Here is an 18,683-nt window from a genome sequence, read left to right as displayed (position 1 = left end):
ACCCGATGGCTGCCATAAATATGACGGTTAGTTTAGGTTAGTAACTACGTCGAAAATGTACACGACCAGCATATGTCCTGTAATAGTTGTTTACGATACAATGGCTTGCAGAAGTGACAGGTATTACAGCAAAATATTATTACCCTAGTTGGCAGTGAACTTGCTTATGAAGCTACTTAGGTGCCGCGTTCAAACTCTGTTAAGAGCATTTGTGTGTTTATTACAAATATTAGTTCCTGAGTTATGGATGTATATAAATGATTTATATATAATAATATATTATGTATATATACCGTCGTCTAGAACCCACAACACAAGCCTTATTGAGCTTACTACGGGACTAGGTTGATCTGTGTATAACTGTCCTATAATATTTTTTTTATAAAACAGGGGTGAATCGGGATAAGTGTTTGTCAAGTTTTCTGTTATTGTAAAATCAAATGAAAGTAAAACAAATATTGCAAATGTACTGCATGAAGAAACGATATTGTTTTGCGCGTAATAATTGCAGTTACTCGTAGCGTTATCAAGAAAAAATTAAGTCGATGAGTAACGTAGTGAATAAATAAGCAGTAAGACACCGCGTTATCGGAGTCAGGGATGCAGCAGCGCCCGCGACGCTCTTTCGTAACCGCGGCTCAATCTGACATTTACAACTCAGGTTTTTCGGAAACGACAGTTCAAAAGAACACGGATTAACGCGCCGTAGTCATACGCGCGGCGGCGCGCTATCCGTACATCAAGTGTGTGAACCAAATATTAAACGACTCTCACTTTTACTTACAATTCGAATGCGACAAGGCCGGCGACATGAGCGACATGCGCTGGGGCGATCTTACCAACTCTAAAACAGTGCTCACGGGAAACCTAAGGAGGACGTGGACAGAAAAATCCAAGGGAATACTAAAGGACATTAAGAATTTCTGGAGAGAAGTCACAGTGGAACCATGCTTATTCACTTACATGCTTTGTACAGCGCTCTCGTCGTTCGCCGTACAGAATATGCATTTGGAAAAATCTTGCAGAGTCAATTTAAATTATGGGACTGAAATTTGTGACAGAATCAGGCAGCGGAACGTCACAGGATTGGATGAACAAATCAAAAATATTGAGACATTAGTGGCACATGTTGTTGCTTGGAAATTCCCGCTTCAGACTGCAATTCCTGCGGTGATGGTGCTTTTTGTTGGAGCGTGGAGTGATAAAAACAAGAAAAGGAAGATTTGTATATTATTCCCCATGATCGGAGAGATCATTGCTAACAGCGGGCTGCTTTTGGCAACTTATTATTTTCATGAAGTGTCTCTTACGGCGACGGTGCTTATCGAAGCACTTCCCGCGGCGTTTACTGGAAGTTATATAATTATATTCATGGGCATGTACAGTTTTATGGCAGACAGGACGTCTGTAGAAAGCAGGACTTTCCGTTTAGGGCTTGTGTCGATTTGTATCAGCTTAGGGACTCCTGTAGGGACCGTGCTAAGTGGAGTGTTATTAAGAATTCTAGGGTATTATGGCATATTTTCGCTGCTTCTAGTGCTACACAGTGGGTCCTTTTTGTATGGTGTTTTGAAACTTGAGGACGTTGTCTCTCCAGAAGACGATACGGATGAAGATTGTGATAATGATAACAAGTTTAAAAAGGCAATAGCTGAAGTGTTGGGGCTTGTTGTGAACACATTGATGGTGACGTTTAAACCGAGGGCATCCGGAGGTCGTTTGGAGATATTTCTGATCCTTGGACTGTATATCATTATGGTCGGCCCTTTATACGGTAAGTGATTTCAATAGGTAATCTGTAGCAAGGTATTTTAAATATGAGTTTTCCTAATTTATTTTTTCCGCGAACAAGTTGTTCAGCTGTACATACATACTTAAAGCATAATAAAGCAACAAAATTATAGGATTACTCGTTTTTAAATGCAAATGTCGAACACTTCTTGTCTTGTTTGTTTATATTATACTTCGTAATATCTTAGTATTTCTGACAAAATCCCATTAGTTCTATAGAAAACCTGTATTTTCGGCTAAATATTTGTGTTGTTGTTTGTGTGAACATTTAATACGCGTAGGTACCTTTATACAGGACGGCGCCAATATTTCGAAAGTTTTAATTACCATGATGGTTTTATCATTTTAACTTCGTTATTTTATGGAACAAGACAATTAAATTTCATTCATTAGCGGTTTTTATAAACGACGCTTTATTTCGCCTCGTCAGTTCGCGCTGCGGTAATAACAAACGTCATTTCGATTTATTCGGGGGAATTTGGCTAGAAATTATTTCTCATTTTATTTAAAAAATATCAAACATCAAGAATTTTTCGACATAATTTGTTACCCAATTAGGTAACTGACATAATATAACAAGTTACAAGTTTATTATCACTTAAATGACTAGAACAGTGTATAATTATATTTTATTCTTATTCTTACGAATAAGCTAGAAGTTCTACTAATAAGTAGGTAGTGATCATTCATCAAGAATTTACCTAATTATAATTTTCGAGTATTATGACATAGGTGTCACCGTTGTATACCTACCTGCCAAAACTGTGTTTATACAAGTGTAGTACATTATGTACCCGGGGCATCTATTAAATAAGTTTTTGGCAAAAATTTCATTTTTGGTACAAGCTTTTATCGCTGACTGTACTTTTCTTACGACAGACAACTAATACTCATCGAGACAATTCTAAAAACCCCTAACACAATTAGGTTGCGTTGTTTCATCACAGAGTTCCTATGGCCACCTCCTGTCTCCATCATCAGATCAGTTCGACAGCACCATATTATTGTATTGTCGTCAGAACTACATACAGCTGCCAATTTTCATGATGCTATGATCCTTGGAAGATGGTTAAATTAGTTACCTTAGATTCCATTACATAGTTACATACAGGTCGACCTAATAAAAGCTTGTTAAAAATGGTCAGCTATGTGACATCAGTCCTTAGAACAATATTGATGTTGACGAACTCTGACTTTGAACTGCTCTTGTAGTTATAGGATCTTGAATTGTTGATACCTGAGATACCTGTCATTATGACGGCGATGAACATACCATCTTCGACTGATCTTTCCCAAACCGTGCTGCTACGAGATAGGGCCTACAATTGGTCATTCAAGTGTGCTGCTGCTAGAATAATCGGTCTCAGAAGTCACAGTACACTTTAGTACTTTGTCACAGTAGCTTGTAATATAACTTAGCAGCTTGGCTATATCAGCTTTAAATATAACAAGGTGCTAGTGTTTCACTAGTAGTCACTGTTTCAGGGCAGCCGTACATAGACTTATGGTGTACGTGATCAACTGATCACAGTACCTATCTATCGGCGAATTAGTTGAATAAGGCCCAGGGTCCTACCCGTAATACTAATTATTTCAACGTAATTTAAACCATTTTCGATTGGAACAGAGTTGCATTTCCTTTCTCCATTTCATGTTTACTTTACGATTGATTTTAAAGTCAACTGGTTTTTTTTTGTATTATGAGCCTTAAGAGGTTAGAGACATATGTGTCTTACTTTACTTTTTATAGACAAATCTCGTTTCTTGATATAAGTTTTCTAACATGGACTTATCATACTTATCATTATTTATATTGCAATTTATATTGCTTATCATTATTTAAATCAATATTATTTCACTTCAGCCTATTTTCGAGCTCAAGTGCATTGTTTTCGATTTGCTGTCAATTTGAACGGATACTGGCATCAGAATGATATTTGATTCATATTATTTAGTTATCGTGATATCAATGTACATTCGAGTTGACCTGTTATAGCTTGTCGCTTTCAAATGACATGTACGTACTTATAGGGCCCAAGGTCCTACGCTCTAAATGCCAACCACATATACGCGTCATGAGGATAATAATTCTAGATATTTACCGCGGTATTCGGAAAACAAGATCCGTTCTAGAGAAGAAAACGATACGATATGTACTAGATACCTGGTAGTATAGATTTCAACTAGATATATTTGCAGCTCAATTCGGGCAACTAATGTCACTTTTACGTTAAATTATCATATTAAGATCGTTTCAAAATCGTTTTGAGATCTAATATACATTACGAGACGTTTTAGACATTGTGGAAATCGTTCAAGAGTATCTCCAGAATCGCGGAAATGTCAAATTTGACAGGCTAGATCTTAAAAATATCGTTGTCGTATCTTGGTGATGTCTAGTAGATATCTAATAGATATCGAATTCAAAATATGAATCGGGCCCTTAGCCGTTGCATCTTTAAAGTTAAGTATCAAGCTAATTCGAACAGAAAACTAACTGATGTCATTCAAATCCCATGCATTTCGCACGTACCGTCGACGTCAAAGATATGTTTACACTTTTGCACCTTACTCCTTTGTAATAAGGCGAAAAATTTAAGGCGAGATGCACGATAAGAAATAATATGATTCAAATATCAGTCTAGAGACTCTAGAGCTCTAGACAGTCTAATGTCAGTGTACAGTCGACGTCAAAGATTATATTTCCATGCAGCCGTTGCTAGGGGATACGCAAGATAAGTTGCGCACGTAACATTACATACCTATATAACATTTGATTTTACTCCCCATAAATTTTATATGAAAATTCCCCGGCTTATACAGGGTAATTTTTGGACAGTTAGCCATATTGTGCGAGGTGATTAGGTAGGTCATACTGAACAACTTTTTCTATGGGACCAACCCCGCAATCCCAAGAAAAATGTGTCCTTCCCATAGAAAATGTCGACATCCACTCGACCAAAATGTATGAAACGGTCAAAAAAATGTTTGTGATTTCGGAGTTGGTCCCATAGAAAAAGTTGTTCAGTATAGCCTACCTATAATCACCTCGCACAATATGGCTAACGGTCCAAAAATAACCCTGTATCGATTCTTAAGGAGTAAACTCCAATAATAGTACACAATGAGTAATTAATGCCTATTTATGAAATAGAGATTAATTACTCATTTAATTAGGAGTTACACGAACGTAGCCGCTGTCACACAATAGGCTACATGACTAATTTTCATTTATGGTATCAATCGATCGGGTTTGTTTTTAGGATCAAATGTCTATATGGGACCCATTGCATTAATGCACATAATGCACAAAAGTCAGAAATTGTAGTCAAAGGCCGACAGTCGCACTTCACTCGCGAAACGCCCTATACAAAACGACAAGGGAACGTGACGTCAAGTTCTCTGGGAGCCCATCTTGTAGTATGGACAAAACAAGAAAATTGCATTTTTGTCGGTGAAATATTGCGTTTATGTATATAGTTTGCTATACAATATTTTTCTGGATGAAATGTAAGGAATCGAATGGTACCCTTAATTTTATCGTTTTTGGAAGTGGAAAAAAAACTTAAATTTTGAAACTTTCAGGTCCTGTATTTTTGTAATTTTTCAATATTTTATTTTAATATCCACATTATTGTGATAACTTGCTCGTTTGCTATCTATTTTACTAGATTTTGTTATAAAATTCAACATGTGTCATCATCCCTATTGTAGGCGCTCGTAATAATTATGAGAATTTTTAAAAGAACATATTTATATTAAATTCCGAACATTGCATTCTTTGATCGATTTCAATCAGTAGCTAATAATTATGTTACGTAGATTTTAACAGCTAAAGTACGAGTTTCATTCAATATATTATTAAAAATTCTAAATTACTCACGCGTCACATTGACAACTAGTTAAAACTCAGATAACAAACGAAACAGCCGTGACCAATCCAATACGCATTGCTATTGGAAAATGTAAACGGCCTTAAACAGAGGCACATGCTTACATATCATGTTTGCCGTACCGAAAGTAACAATCGCTTGAAAATACAGTGAAACCTGATTAATTGACACCTGGATAAATGCAAAACCTCAATAATTGCAACCAAAGGTCCGGTCCCGGTCCCTTGAGACCAAAATACCTCTATAATTGAAATTTTTGAACCTCTATAATTGCAATTTAGATTTTAGTGCTTTTCGTAATTTTACCTCTGTAATTGACCACATCGCAACTAAGACCTATATAATTGACACTGTGCAAAAAAAATCCGTTATTTTAGCTCTTCTTATTACCTCTATAATTGAAACGAGTCTATAAGTAAGACCTCTGTTATTGAAATAATGTAGACTTGTAGAGAGCAGAAACAATATTTTAATATCAATGATAATATTATTTTAAATCTTCACCTAGAATTCAATTTATTAATTGGGTATCTATCACAGACTAGTAGGTGAAATAGTTTTGATTAATTCATAAACATAATATGCTTTTTACATTCCAATAAAACTTTCTTCTACAATTCAAGGGATTATTTAAAAAACCCAAATGATTATAACCAGTAACTATAATAAGTGTAAAAGTGCAAGTTATATAATATACAGACCAGAAACCCACACAATCTACTTTCAATGGTTATTTGAACCTTCATAAAAGCAATTTCTCAGAACGCAACCTCTATTAATGAGAACCTCTATAATTGACACAACGATTTTTAGAACCTCGTTAATTGGCACGACCTGCTTAAATGAAAAACCTGGTTATTTGACAAAAAAATGCCGGTCCCTTGAGATTGCAATTATCCAGGTTTCACTGTATTTAACTCTTATTCCATTGTAACAAAGGCAACAATGTATATTTTAACTGACGTTGACAGTTTTGTAAAGGTTTACTTAATTAGAGCGTTTTTGTCTTTTTAATATACACGAAGTGTGGTCAAAATCTCGATATCCAGATTAGGTGCAGTTTTTTCATTGCCTAGTATTGGTTGGTTTTTACGACGTATGTGTAGTAGAGGTAGGTAGTGGCGGCGCGTCCATAAAAGCCGATTCCCACCGGCTTGCCTGTTTTTGGACGTTTGAGCAGAGTTGTAAAGGAAATATGTAAGCCAAATTAGCCCCGGCTTGCCTATGGATATGTTTGACGTGCCGCCACTGGCTAGGTACTCTTGTTTCTAATTCGTAGAAGGATTCACACACTCTACTGTATAATAAGGGTGCACTTTATAAACTACTAGTACTCGTAGTACACCTCCAATGAAACAACAACAACATATTTGTTACTTGGGCACTGAATTTGACAGCCACATCCATAGTACAGCAGATGGAAAATTGTTCTGAGTTCGAGGGGCATTGACATTTATTTTAGTACCTAATAATGTAATAACTACGTACGCTTAGATAAATACAAATATGATAATTTGCAACCATAGGGTTGTACTATTATCATCTACTCGTGTCTTGTTAAAAATGGCGGCCACGATGACAAACGATAAACGCGTCCATCTTTAGCCCCTTGACGGTCGCCAAGTGAGATCGTGACGAAAACGATACAAAAACTCACTATCTCAAGAACATAATCGTACCGTTAGACCTAGGTACTGATAAGGTTGTCATGTCATGAAAGACATGTCTTTAGACCATTTGTCTGAGGGTTATTTCTTTTTTACAGGTGACTCACAAGTGGCATATCTGTATGCAATACGAAGATTCAATCTCACGGAGGTGGAATACAGCATTTATGGTACCATAAACATCGTCTTGGGACTAGTAGGTGAGTTAAACTAAAAACTATTTGCGGCTTTCCATCGGAGAAGGGTCCTTATGCTTCCTGTGCATAAGGACCTTTCCATCAGAAGATGGCCCATGGAGCATAAGGGCCCTTTTCTGATAGAAAGCCACGTTTATAGTGCATTTACGATTGCATGCAATCGGCAAAAAGGTGTTAATGAAACTTGGCCTTCATTAGCCTTGCACCGCTGTGAAAATGTCAAGCAATGTTGTCCTTAAAGGTGCACGTATTTACCTAGGCCGCTCAACAACTGAGATACAAAATCTCACCTTAATGCGGTGATCAATACCGTTGTTGGACACATGATGGACCATGATGCAAGGCACCTCCTTATGTAAAGCCGTGAAGGATATTAATGAGGAAAATACTACCACAATCAAATAGTAGATTGTACAGCAAGTACATAAACGCACCATTATATGAAGTTGAAGAAGTCCTCCATTTTACATTATGCACTAGAGCATAAAAATTACCTTCAGTCGCCTCTTACGCACAACATAAAGATGAACTTTTAGACCATAAGAAGTGAAAAAGCCTATATAGCTCTGTTGGTAGAATGGTGGCCGGCCGGTGACAAACTAAAATCATTAATTATTGTCCGGCAACCAAATGCCTTAGGTTCATCTAACGAATTTCGGCGACACAACAGTTGTTTGCTGCATGACCTGTTCTAGTTTAGGAATCTCGCGAGGTACTGAATGTTACGTAACGTACTTACGTAATTACGTAAAATGTAATAATACACGTATCCCGGGATTAAAATACCTACAAAAATACGCGTACCTACGATTTGTTTACTGATAGACTGAGCGGTGCATGCGGCAGGTCAAGGAAACTGATAATAAGTGGTAGAAGCAACAGTGCATTCGATTGGAGATTACTCTTGCATCAATCTTTGAATACGACGCCATTTCCTTATCATTTAATGTTTTTGTAAACTGTTGCCATTTTTATCAAAAAATGCCAAAAGTTCTGATCTTATAGAATTTTTATTTATAATACGCATGCAATTTGAAATCAAAGAAACCATTGATAGCCTATTCTCTATTCTTGTTTATACGTACCTATATTAAGTTTGTAAGTAATTTTAATCCGTTATTTTAAAAAGTCTACAGATAAAATTAAGAAAGCGCATATAAATTTCTATAGGCCTATTTTCACGATAATCACGGTGGAGTCACTTGAAATTTTCATAATCTTTGCAAACTTCGTGAACTTTCCCGGCTCTTTTAATTTCGTTACGCTCGATACTTTCAGAGGAGCAATAAACTTTTTTCCAAGAAAACTTTTCAGAGCAAATTTCAGTGCCCCACCGCAATCTTTACGCTCGATCCTTTGATTAAAACATTTATTCCGCGGTATTCGGAAAACAAGATCCGTTCTAGAGAAGAGAACGATACGATATGTGCTAGATACCAACTAGTTTAGATTTCAACTAGATATCTTTTGCAACTCAATTCGGGCAACCAATGACACTTTTACGTTAAATTATCGTTTTAAAATCGTTTCGAAACCGTTTTGAGATCTAAAAATACATAACGAGACGTTTTAGACATTGTGAAAATCGTTCAAGAGTATCTCCAGAATCGCGGAAATGCCAAATTTGACCGGTAATATCTTAAAAATATCGTTATCGTATCTTGGTGATGTCTAAAAGATATCTAGTAGATGTCTATTTCAAAATCAGAATCGGGCCCATTGCCTTTGCCAAATTGGACCGTACTATAATCGTAGATTCTCTGTTGGACAGTGCCATAAAATAAATTTTAAAGATCGGCCGGACAGACCATGTGCAATAAATAGGTGACAGTTTTCACGTGGCTATTCAATACTTCCGGATAGAACAACGCGCCAAAAATATCTGCCAAACTCTATACTTTTACTTCGGTACATACTCGTACCTTTATCTACTGTTTCCTGTCAAAGGTTCCTACCACGGTCTAATAATTTTACATATTATAGATGCATATTTCTTTATCTATGATATGTGGTCTCGCCTGATGAGGCGGTCATAGGAAAATGTTATACACATTTTGGAAAATAATCCTATTTTATTTTATTAAATAAACCCACCTAAATAGTGTTATAAAGAAAGCAATACAGATAATATATCTGTGATTAAAATAAAAAACCTACCAAAATATATAATTAATATAAATATGCAAAAATGTCACGACAAATATGTTGTCCGAATAATAAAAGCAAACATAAATTAAATTCCTACCTATGTAAAATAAAATAAAATATTATATTCATCATAAAACGACACAAAACGTGACGTTTGTACGTATTGTTATCATGCAGTTGTCTTGAAATTGTTTTTCGTTCATTCATAAATACTTATTATCATACGAATTCAATATCAACATATCAACCTTGACTATGTTAATATTAAATGTAGGTACCATTCAAGTTTAGTGCGGTCCTGGCACTCTTACGTCATAGTACCAATCAGTTTAATGTAATTTGTACCAGGGATGTTGCGAACATCCGCATCCGCATCCGCAACCGCGGAACATCCGCATTATTTTCAACATCCGCATCTGCATCCGCATCCGCATAAAATCGATGCGGAGCTTATGCGGATGCGGATGTCGAACAAGTCGGTACAGGAACGTCTTAGCGGCGGCGTAAGTGCTAGGTAATTTCGTCATTAGGGGAGACCTAGGACAGTTGTGACAATTTTTAATTTTAGGAGAATATCTCGCTCCAGAAACATTCCACAGTTACGACCTATGTGAATAAATGTAGCACCATTCCTTCCCTTACCAAAACAATCATCAAAATTAAGTAAAGTATTACGGTTTCCGAGAAAATCAACAAGAAGAAAGACTACTCCCTTTGTCACAACTCCCCTATCACCGAGGTAAGATGTGACAGGTACCGAGGAAAGTTGTGACAGCTATGTATTTAGACTGTTTGAGTAATAAAAAATACCATTACACATATTATAAATAAATGAAACATGTTTTTTTTGCAAAAAGTAGTTTAATCATCTTTTAGCACATCAAGTACCAACAAACACAACGTATAACCTTTCCATAACAAGTAATTATATCTTATGAGTAATTATGGCATCGCTTTGAGATCAATCATATTATAATCAGTCAAAAATTTAAATCTAATCTGATAGACAATTATGGCAAACGTATTGCAGCTCGCCTCCAGCCTCCAAAAAAGTAGCCACGTTTGTTTTATTGAAGCTGGTGGCGCGAGCTATGCTTGTAGGTTGAGGCAATATTAAAGATAAATTGGGATGTCGTTGCATAAATAGCTAGAGCCACACTTCTCCTGCCTGTTCTTTCTCTTCCCATGACTTTGGAATTATTTTATTATATTTTTTGGCTAACTTATATGCAATGACCCTAGTTTCTTTTGTTGTCAGCCCATAATTAGATGCTGCACATGTTAGCAAATACTCGCTTAATATTTTCTCCTCCTCTTCTGTAAATATCGTTGGACTGGCATAACCCATAGATGGAGCCTCGCCTACTGGGTTTGCTTGATAAGCCACTTTCTTCTTAATATATCTTGACAAAGACATGTAGTTTAGATTGTAAGACGACGCGGCATCTCTTAGACTTTTACCTCTTAATGTTACCTCTTCAAAGGCCAGGTCGTATATTTCGACACTAGCAGTGCCTCTATCAGTTTTTCGTGTGTAGTTATTAGGCATTCTGAAACAAAAAAAGTAGTCATCCAGCATGCAACATCACACCACAACCAAGTATAATTTTTTATCGGAAATTACTTTTTTGACACAAGCTTTTATTTTAATTTACTGTACTTTGCAAGATTTGGCCTTAATATACTAATGTACAAACACACATACAAACATCGCAAATGAATAAAAAAGTGTCGAAATAACCCAGCAGAAAAATTAAGTCAAATAGGAGAGTTGTGACAGGCTGTCACAACTCTCCTAGGTGCTCAAAATTACGACTTGGTCCGAATAATAATTCAAATTTTCTAAACACGATGCAAACACAAAAAATCAATGCCACGTTTTGAGACTTAGATAACCACACAACTTAAGAAAAAATAACACAACAACGCACATGTAATTAGATATGATACAAATTCAATCAAAATTTTGACGAAAAACTTACTTTCCGCATTTTTTTGCACGCGGACGTCGTAACTACGCAACCGCTTCGCGTGCGCCGCCGGCGGGTACCGAGTCAACTAGCGCGTCTCTAAAGCGTCAATCGAGCGTTGTTGCCAGCTCGCTCACCTTCATAGGTAGGGAGAAATCGCGTCTGTCACAACTCACCTCTGTCACAAATCTCCTAGGTCTCCCCTACCTATAACGAAATCGTCTAGATCCAGAAAAGTCGGCGAAGTTACTGTTTATTAAATATAACGCACCTATATTCTTGCTCAAATACTAAACGTTTGGTTTTTTTAAATAAAAAAAATGCTAAAAATTTAATATTTGACGTTTTTCTAAGTACCTAATCTTGACATCCGCATCCGCATCTGCATCCGCGGATGTGAGCCTTTAAAAATCCGCATCCGCATCCGCATCCGCGGATGTCAAAAAATCTGCATCCGCAACATCCCTGATTTGTACGTATAGTTTGCTTTTAACAATTTATTAAATAAACGTTTCCCTTTACACCAATTTATTTATAAGATTGGGCCATATGGTTCATAGGTAGAAAAATGTCAATTGACATTAAGTCCGTCATTACTACATTTGCATATATTTTGCGCAATAAAGTTTATAATAATCAGAGATCGGACAGATTGGCGTCATTGCTCGCAATAATGTGGACATGACTCCAAATTTGATTAAATAATTAATCATTTAATTAATTTTTTACCTGAGATTTAATTTTGTTCCCTAGTCAATAAATAGCACTTAAATATATTTTTGATATAAAAAAATAAGTACCTACAGAAATATTGGAAAACATACTGATTATTTTTTAAAATAAATTTACATTATAAGAACTCTTTGTGTTATTTATTGATTAGGAATCAAAATTAAACCTCAGGTAAGAAATTAATTAAATGATTGATTAATTATTTAATCAATTTTGGAGTCATGTCCACATTATTGCGAGCAATGTCGCAAATTTGTCCGATCTCTGATAATAATAAATAAATGTCAAATGATTCTTATAATTTTTACTGATAAATAGTATGTGAACTGCAAGTACGTATCTAATGCGGAGAGACTTATTAATTAAATGTACACTGAATTATTGCGACCAATAACCCATTTTTTAACCGACGAAAAAAACGGAGGAGGTTCTCAATCGACGCGTATTTTTTTTAATATTTTTTTTTTATGTAATACCATGCATAACTTTTTACAGAGTATTTTTTTATTGGAAAGGGTATACCCCGAAGTTGGTCCCATATGAATTTGAAAAAAAAATCCAACCTTAAGGGTAGGAAAATAGGGGATGATTGATTTTTCACTCACCGATTGAAACTAAAAATGGAAAAATAAAAACTTTTTACAAAAAAAATTAAACCGACTTCAAAAAGGATGAAATAAAATATTATCCTTTTTGAAGTCTATGCGTTAACAACTGATATGTTTGAAGTCGGTCATTTTATTTCATCCTTTTTGAAGTCGGTTTTTTTTTTTAAGTTTTTTCTATATTGTCTTTTTCAGGCACGTTCTTCTGCATATCAGTTCTCAGCAAAAAAATCCAAGTAGAGGACAGCATTATAGGCAGCCTGGCAGGAGTGAGCAGGATAGCCGCATGCTTCGTATTCGCTTTCGCGCCTACGAGGCAGTGGTACTACTCTGCCCCCGTGTTCAACATCTTCAGTTCATGTGGTCTGACCGCCATAAGGTCGATCGCTACGAAATGTGTACCTTCTCAGGAAGTTGGTAAGTTAAAGCGAGACAGCATTATAGGTTGATTGTTAGAACTCGAGCTTGACAATAATGTGGTTTGAAAAGCTAACTTGCTTACAAACATAACGGATTTACAAACGATTAAGAATAGGGAGTATTACTACAATGTTTTTCCGCCAGAGTGCAGCACTAGTGACTTAAGTATACCATAAATAGAGTAACTTATATATAGGTACTGTACCTTAAACTGTTTTTTGACCAGTTTACACAGACAATCAAATACCTATGACATTGATACATCAAGGCGGTTTGTTTACAAAGGGCTTATCGGGAAACGCGAAATCGAAACTCAGCTATCTGCCTCTTTATCGCTCGAATATGCACGAGTGATAGAGAGGTTAGATAACAAAATTTCGACTCTCTCATTTGCGGTAGACCCTTAGATTGTGACTTATTGTAGGAGTGGCGCCCCCTGCGCAGAGTGTCGCGTAATATTCCCTATTAGATCTGGATTAGATGTGGATCTGACTCTCAGTGTCGAAAGTGACGTTTTAGGTTGAAGAAATGTCACTTCTGACACTGCAGATCTAATTCTTGACCTGTTATTCAAATCAGAATACACCTGTTACTGAATCGTGTTGTTGATGTTTTTATTATTTAATACAGTGTAAGTATCAACGTAACCAATGTGCAGTCATTGTTTTCTTGTGACAATTTATTTACAGTTGTAGAAATGTAGATGAATCATAATAAAATGTGCAGACATTTCGTGTACTTCGTGTAGGCAATGACAATTTAAAAAGTGACCCTGAAGACAGTACAATCATGGCAACGAGTGACCATAGTTTATTCACTCAATACATAGTTGACAATTCCTATTTAGGACATATTTTTTTTTTAGAAAGAAGATTAAATTTGTGGTATATAATTATTCCTAGAAAGATATAATTTATCAAAAATGATAGTGACCTTCTACGTGGTCACTAGCCTATGTCCCGGACGCACATTTAACAACTTGTTTATCTACATATTATAGCTTACTTTGCTATAGACCAGAGGCAATTCTACATTTTTTTTTATAAAACACCTTAAGGTAGCATTCGGATTCAGACTGCATGTAGTAGTAGTAGTAGTAGTAGTAGTAGTAATAAAATACTTTATTGTACAAAAAGAAACATAAAACATGAAATAACACACATCATTAGTACAAAGACGAATTTAAATGCATGTCTTCAATACTGCAGCAGTAACGCACAGTAACTGCACTAGGCAGTCAGAATTCGAATGTTGTCTTCAGCCCTCACTGCAGCGGCCACTCTGTACCCATTAGCTCTATGCCAGCAGTGCAGTACTCATCTAACGTAACATGACATAACAGTGCATCACAGCCTGATTACGCAACAACATTGACATACTTATAACGACAGCCATCGCTTTACCGAACCTCATTAGTCGCTAATCGCTATCCGTTGGCCTATTGTACTAAATAGAACAATTTCTTCGGCTAGGTGTTCAAGTCTAAAAGTTCATATTAACTATTAAAGTGATCACACGGTAATTTTAGCTTTCAAGTAGGTACAATACAATATTTAGTTTGTATTCGATTCCATTCGTTGTGAAATTTTCTTACAATTATTTCCTTGTTCCGACCATCGTCCTGGCAAATGACCAAAATTACCGATTTGTCGGGAAATACCCTAATGGCTGGTAACCCCCTCCCCCCCATATATGCCTGAATAAAACTAGCTCGTACACAGTGTGGGTCGAAAACGACCCAATGGGTATATATGGGCAACGCAAAGTCAACAACGAACGGTGACTCTAATGATTTCACAGTACCTAAATACATGTGTACGTACGTAAGGTCAGCCAGGGCAATTGCAAATATATTATGTGCCCATGGGGCAAATGCAACTATTCTAAAAGCTAGAGCCACATTCATGGCACACGTTCGCCAGTCATAAAAGAGATTTCACCCATGATATAAGTGGCTCTAGATCTAGACTCACTTCTGGAATTTTTTGAGTAGTTGCATTTGAGTAGTTTATTTTAAGTTAACCTTAGCTATAAATATTAAATTTAGATTAAGATGTACTAACAAAATATGGACCATGTTTGTCTGAATTAAATGCATTTTTTTTTTTTTTTTTATTTGAGTTATACATACTTGCAATTGTCTTGGCTGATCTTAATTTACTTTTTCCACAGCGAAACTGAGCTCGCTAATAGGAGTGACAGAAGCCATAGCGCCATCCATCTACATGCCTACCTCCAGCCTCATCTATGTCAACTCTATGGACACCTTTCCTGGGGCATTTTACCTTTTTGATGCGGCGCTGACGGTCGTCGCACTCGGACTATTTGTGTAAGTAATTACTAACGGCTCCCTTTGTTTGACATAATTATTGAAAGTCATAATGTAATAATTGTCAAATTAACATTAGTCATAATTCTTAACCTTTAACTATTCAGGATTTTCGTAAGGTTATTCTATTAGATAGGACAGGTTAGGTTAGTTTTTTGGCCACCCTAAAAAGTAGCGCGTTTCTGAGAAAAACCAAATTATGACTAATTAAAATGCGGACAAACAATACATTAAGGTAAATGTACTAGTGCTCGACATGCTAATGCCCAGTAGATGACACCCTGCTGTCACCTCTATTGACAATGACTTAAGTTTCAAGATGACATGTACTGGGACCGCGTCGAGCACCGTACGTTTACCTTATAACTAAAATATTCTGGGAAACAATAGAAACCCAATTACTGAACATTGCATCTACATGCTATAGAAATCTTCCCCAAAATAATCTGCCTTTTTGATGGGACACTAACGCTACGTCTTACGTAGGCGAACAACGCGCGAACGCCGCGCGGCCGCCGCGCCGCTTCGCGTCTAAATCGCTCACGTACGAGTAGGACATACCTATACGTACCAACGGTTTGTTTCATCCTCGCCGCGCCGCGCTGCGCCGCGCCGCGTTCGCGCGTTGTCCGCCGACGTAAGCCGTAGCGTAACGGTCATAGTGACTCAAAGACTATGAGGCTACATTAAACTTTAAAAAACTAAGGCCAGTGCAAATTTTGTTCTATATCTGGTAGGCAACCTTACCTGTCGTAAACCCGTTCTTCTTCTTCCTCGTTTTCTAATGAGCTTCACGACCACATAAGGTAGTCACCAAGATTCCTAATTTTAAACAAGCAGAAACGCCTGCGATCGATGCTATTAAGCTTAGAATCGATTTAAAAGTGGAAAAATTACTGTGTTGGATGAATTGAACTCACGGCCTCAACACAGCCCAAGACAGTAATTTTTCCACTTTTAAATTTATTCTAAGCTTAATAGCATCGATCGCAGACGTTTCTGCTTGTTTAAAATTAAAAATAGTATGGGTAGCGCATCGTAACTGGTGAATTTCCAATATGACTTGGAACTCCGGTAGCCGTTCAAGAAGTGTAACGCTCTTACGGTAGATGTCGCTCGGGTCCCCTAGACCCATATGGTAGAAAGATTTGCTGCCTATGGATGAGGTCTTGGTGGCTCAGATGTCAGAGCGCTGGAGTATCGATCCAGAGGCCGTGAGTTCGTCACACCCAAGACAGTAATTTTTCCACTTTTAAATTTATTCTAAACCAAGGTTCCTATCCGCAAGATTTTCCTCTTTCCTGCTAATGTCTGTAGATGTCCTGGGCAAGCTTGCTTCTCTATATCGACCAAACAGGTTGGTGGATGACGAATTTGACGATTACCCGTCCTCTATCCATTATGCTGACCGCACAACGCATTTCAAATCTGGCCGACGTGCCTGTAAGTTTAACTGTGGACATTAATTATGTGTCCAGCATCGACAAAACATTTCCTTGGCTTAGACGACGGGGCAGCTCTACCCAACTTAGAAAATTAACCCAACTCCATATTTCATATGATTACCCCGCCATCAATATTTATACTAAATATTATACTTTTCATGATATTACGGTTGCTTTTGTTTTGCTTTTACGGTTGCTATAGAAATTAAATACAATACAACTGTAATATGAAGCAGAACCAATTATAGTATCGTCTGCTTTTTTCAGAGTAATTTACATACTGGTGAAGCGGAGACAACGGAACAGAGTCATCAACCCAGTGATGAAAGAACAATTCGCAAGGCACAACCCTGATCTTGAAGTTTCTAGAATTTAATTTTTATAGAAATATTAACACGATTACCCGAATTTCAAAGAGCGTGTTAGACTGTATCTTTTTATGTGCAATATTCAGAGATAATCTCTGCAACAAATAAATTTTTTTAAATGATTGGATCGTTACGTCCAGCAATTTTTAGATTTTATTGTTAGTAGAATGACTGACATTATTGATGGAGCAAAGAATGTTAAGAATTACATTCCATTGTAAGTATGTATATTGCAGGCGCTGAAGTTGAATTATAAACATGTCAACAGATTCCCAATACTACAGAATTCCAAATCTACAGATTCCCAATGCTACAGATTCCCAATTCTATAGCTTCCCAACACTACAGATTCCCAATTCTATAGCTTCCCAATACTACAGATTCCCAATTCTATAGCTTCCCAATACTACAGATTCCCAATTCTGTAGCTTCCCAATGCTACAAATTCCCAATTCTATAGCTTCCCAATGCTACAGATTCCCAATTCTATAGCTTCCCAACACTACAGATTCCCAATTCTATAGCTGGTCAACTAGACGTGTGCGCCGCGCCGGCGCGCCGCCGCCGCCGGATTTTTTTGCCACGACGCCGCCGCCGATGAATGATCGGCGTGAAATCGGCGTGACCTTGAGTGTTGTTAATCAGCTATTCTAACTACTCTAACTTGGTATTTGGATGAAAATTTGGACTTATTTGTATTATATATGTTACAATTGTCAAATTTTTATGAATTATTTATTAAATGACACGTATTTAAGCCAGTGGCACACACTTTTTGACACACAGTGTTCAGCGTCAAGAAAGATGAGGGAGTAATATATGAAGTAGGATTTTTCCTGTTAATTGTGTATTCTCATTCAACTATTAGATAATTAGAATGTTTATGCCCTCACCTCACATACGAAGTTAAAATGCTACGTCATGAAAATACTTACATTGCAATTAACTAGGCAACTAAAACACAGGGCTCATGTACCAGGGGACCTCAAGGTGCAAGTGCGACAGAAAAGGAAAGCTAGCTATTAGCTAATGTTGCGATCATCATCATTGCTTGTACTATTGTTGACTGACTGACAGGAATAACCTCAATAAATTCATTGAAATAGCGGCTCTTCTGA

At 36.8% G+C, this 18,683-nt stretch overlaps 1 protein-coding gene and 1 long non-coding RNA gene across 2 annotated transcripts in view; both read left to right on the top strand.

Annotated features, from left to right (window-relative positions):
* Positions 1 to 18,683, top strand: part of LOC134655444 (uncharacterized) — an 89,750-nt gene that overhangs the window by 28,677 nt on the left and 42,390 nt on the right. The window lies entirely within an intron of this gene.
* Positions 518 to 17,659, top strand: LOC134655391 (uncharacterized). Its single transcript, XM_063510850.1, has 5 exons — positions 518 to 1,774; positions 7,450 to 7,551; positions 13,199 to 13,420; positions 15,596 to 15,752; positions 17,465 to 17,659. The coding sequence occupies exons 1-5, from the start codon at positions 811 to 813 to the stop codon at positions 17,571 to 17,573; spliced, it is 1,554 nt and encodes a 517-aa protein (XP_063366920.1). The 5' UTR covers positions 518 to 810; the 3' UTR covers positions 17,574 to 17,659.

Source organism: Cydia amplana, chromosome 16 (assembly GCF_948474715.1).
Source record: "Cydia amplana chromosome 16, ilCydAmpl1.1, whole genome shotgun sequence".
Lineage (NCBI taxonomy): Eukaryota > Metazoa > Arthropoda > Insecta > Lepidoptera > Tortricidae > Cydia > Cydia amplana.
This window is presented reverse-complemented; position numbering and strand designations above follow the sequence as displayed.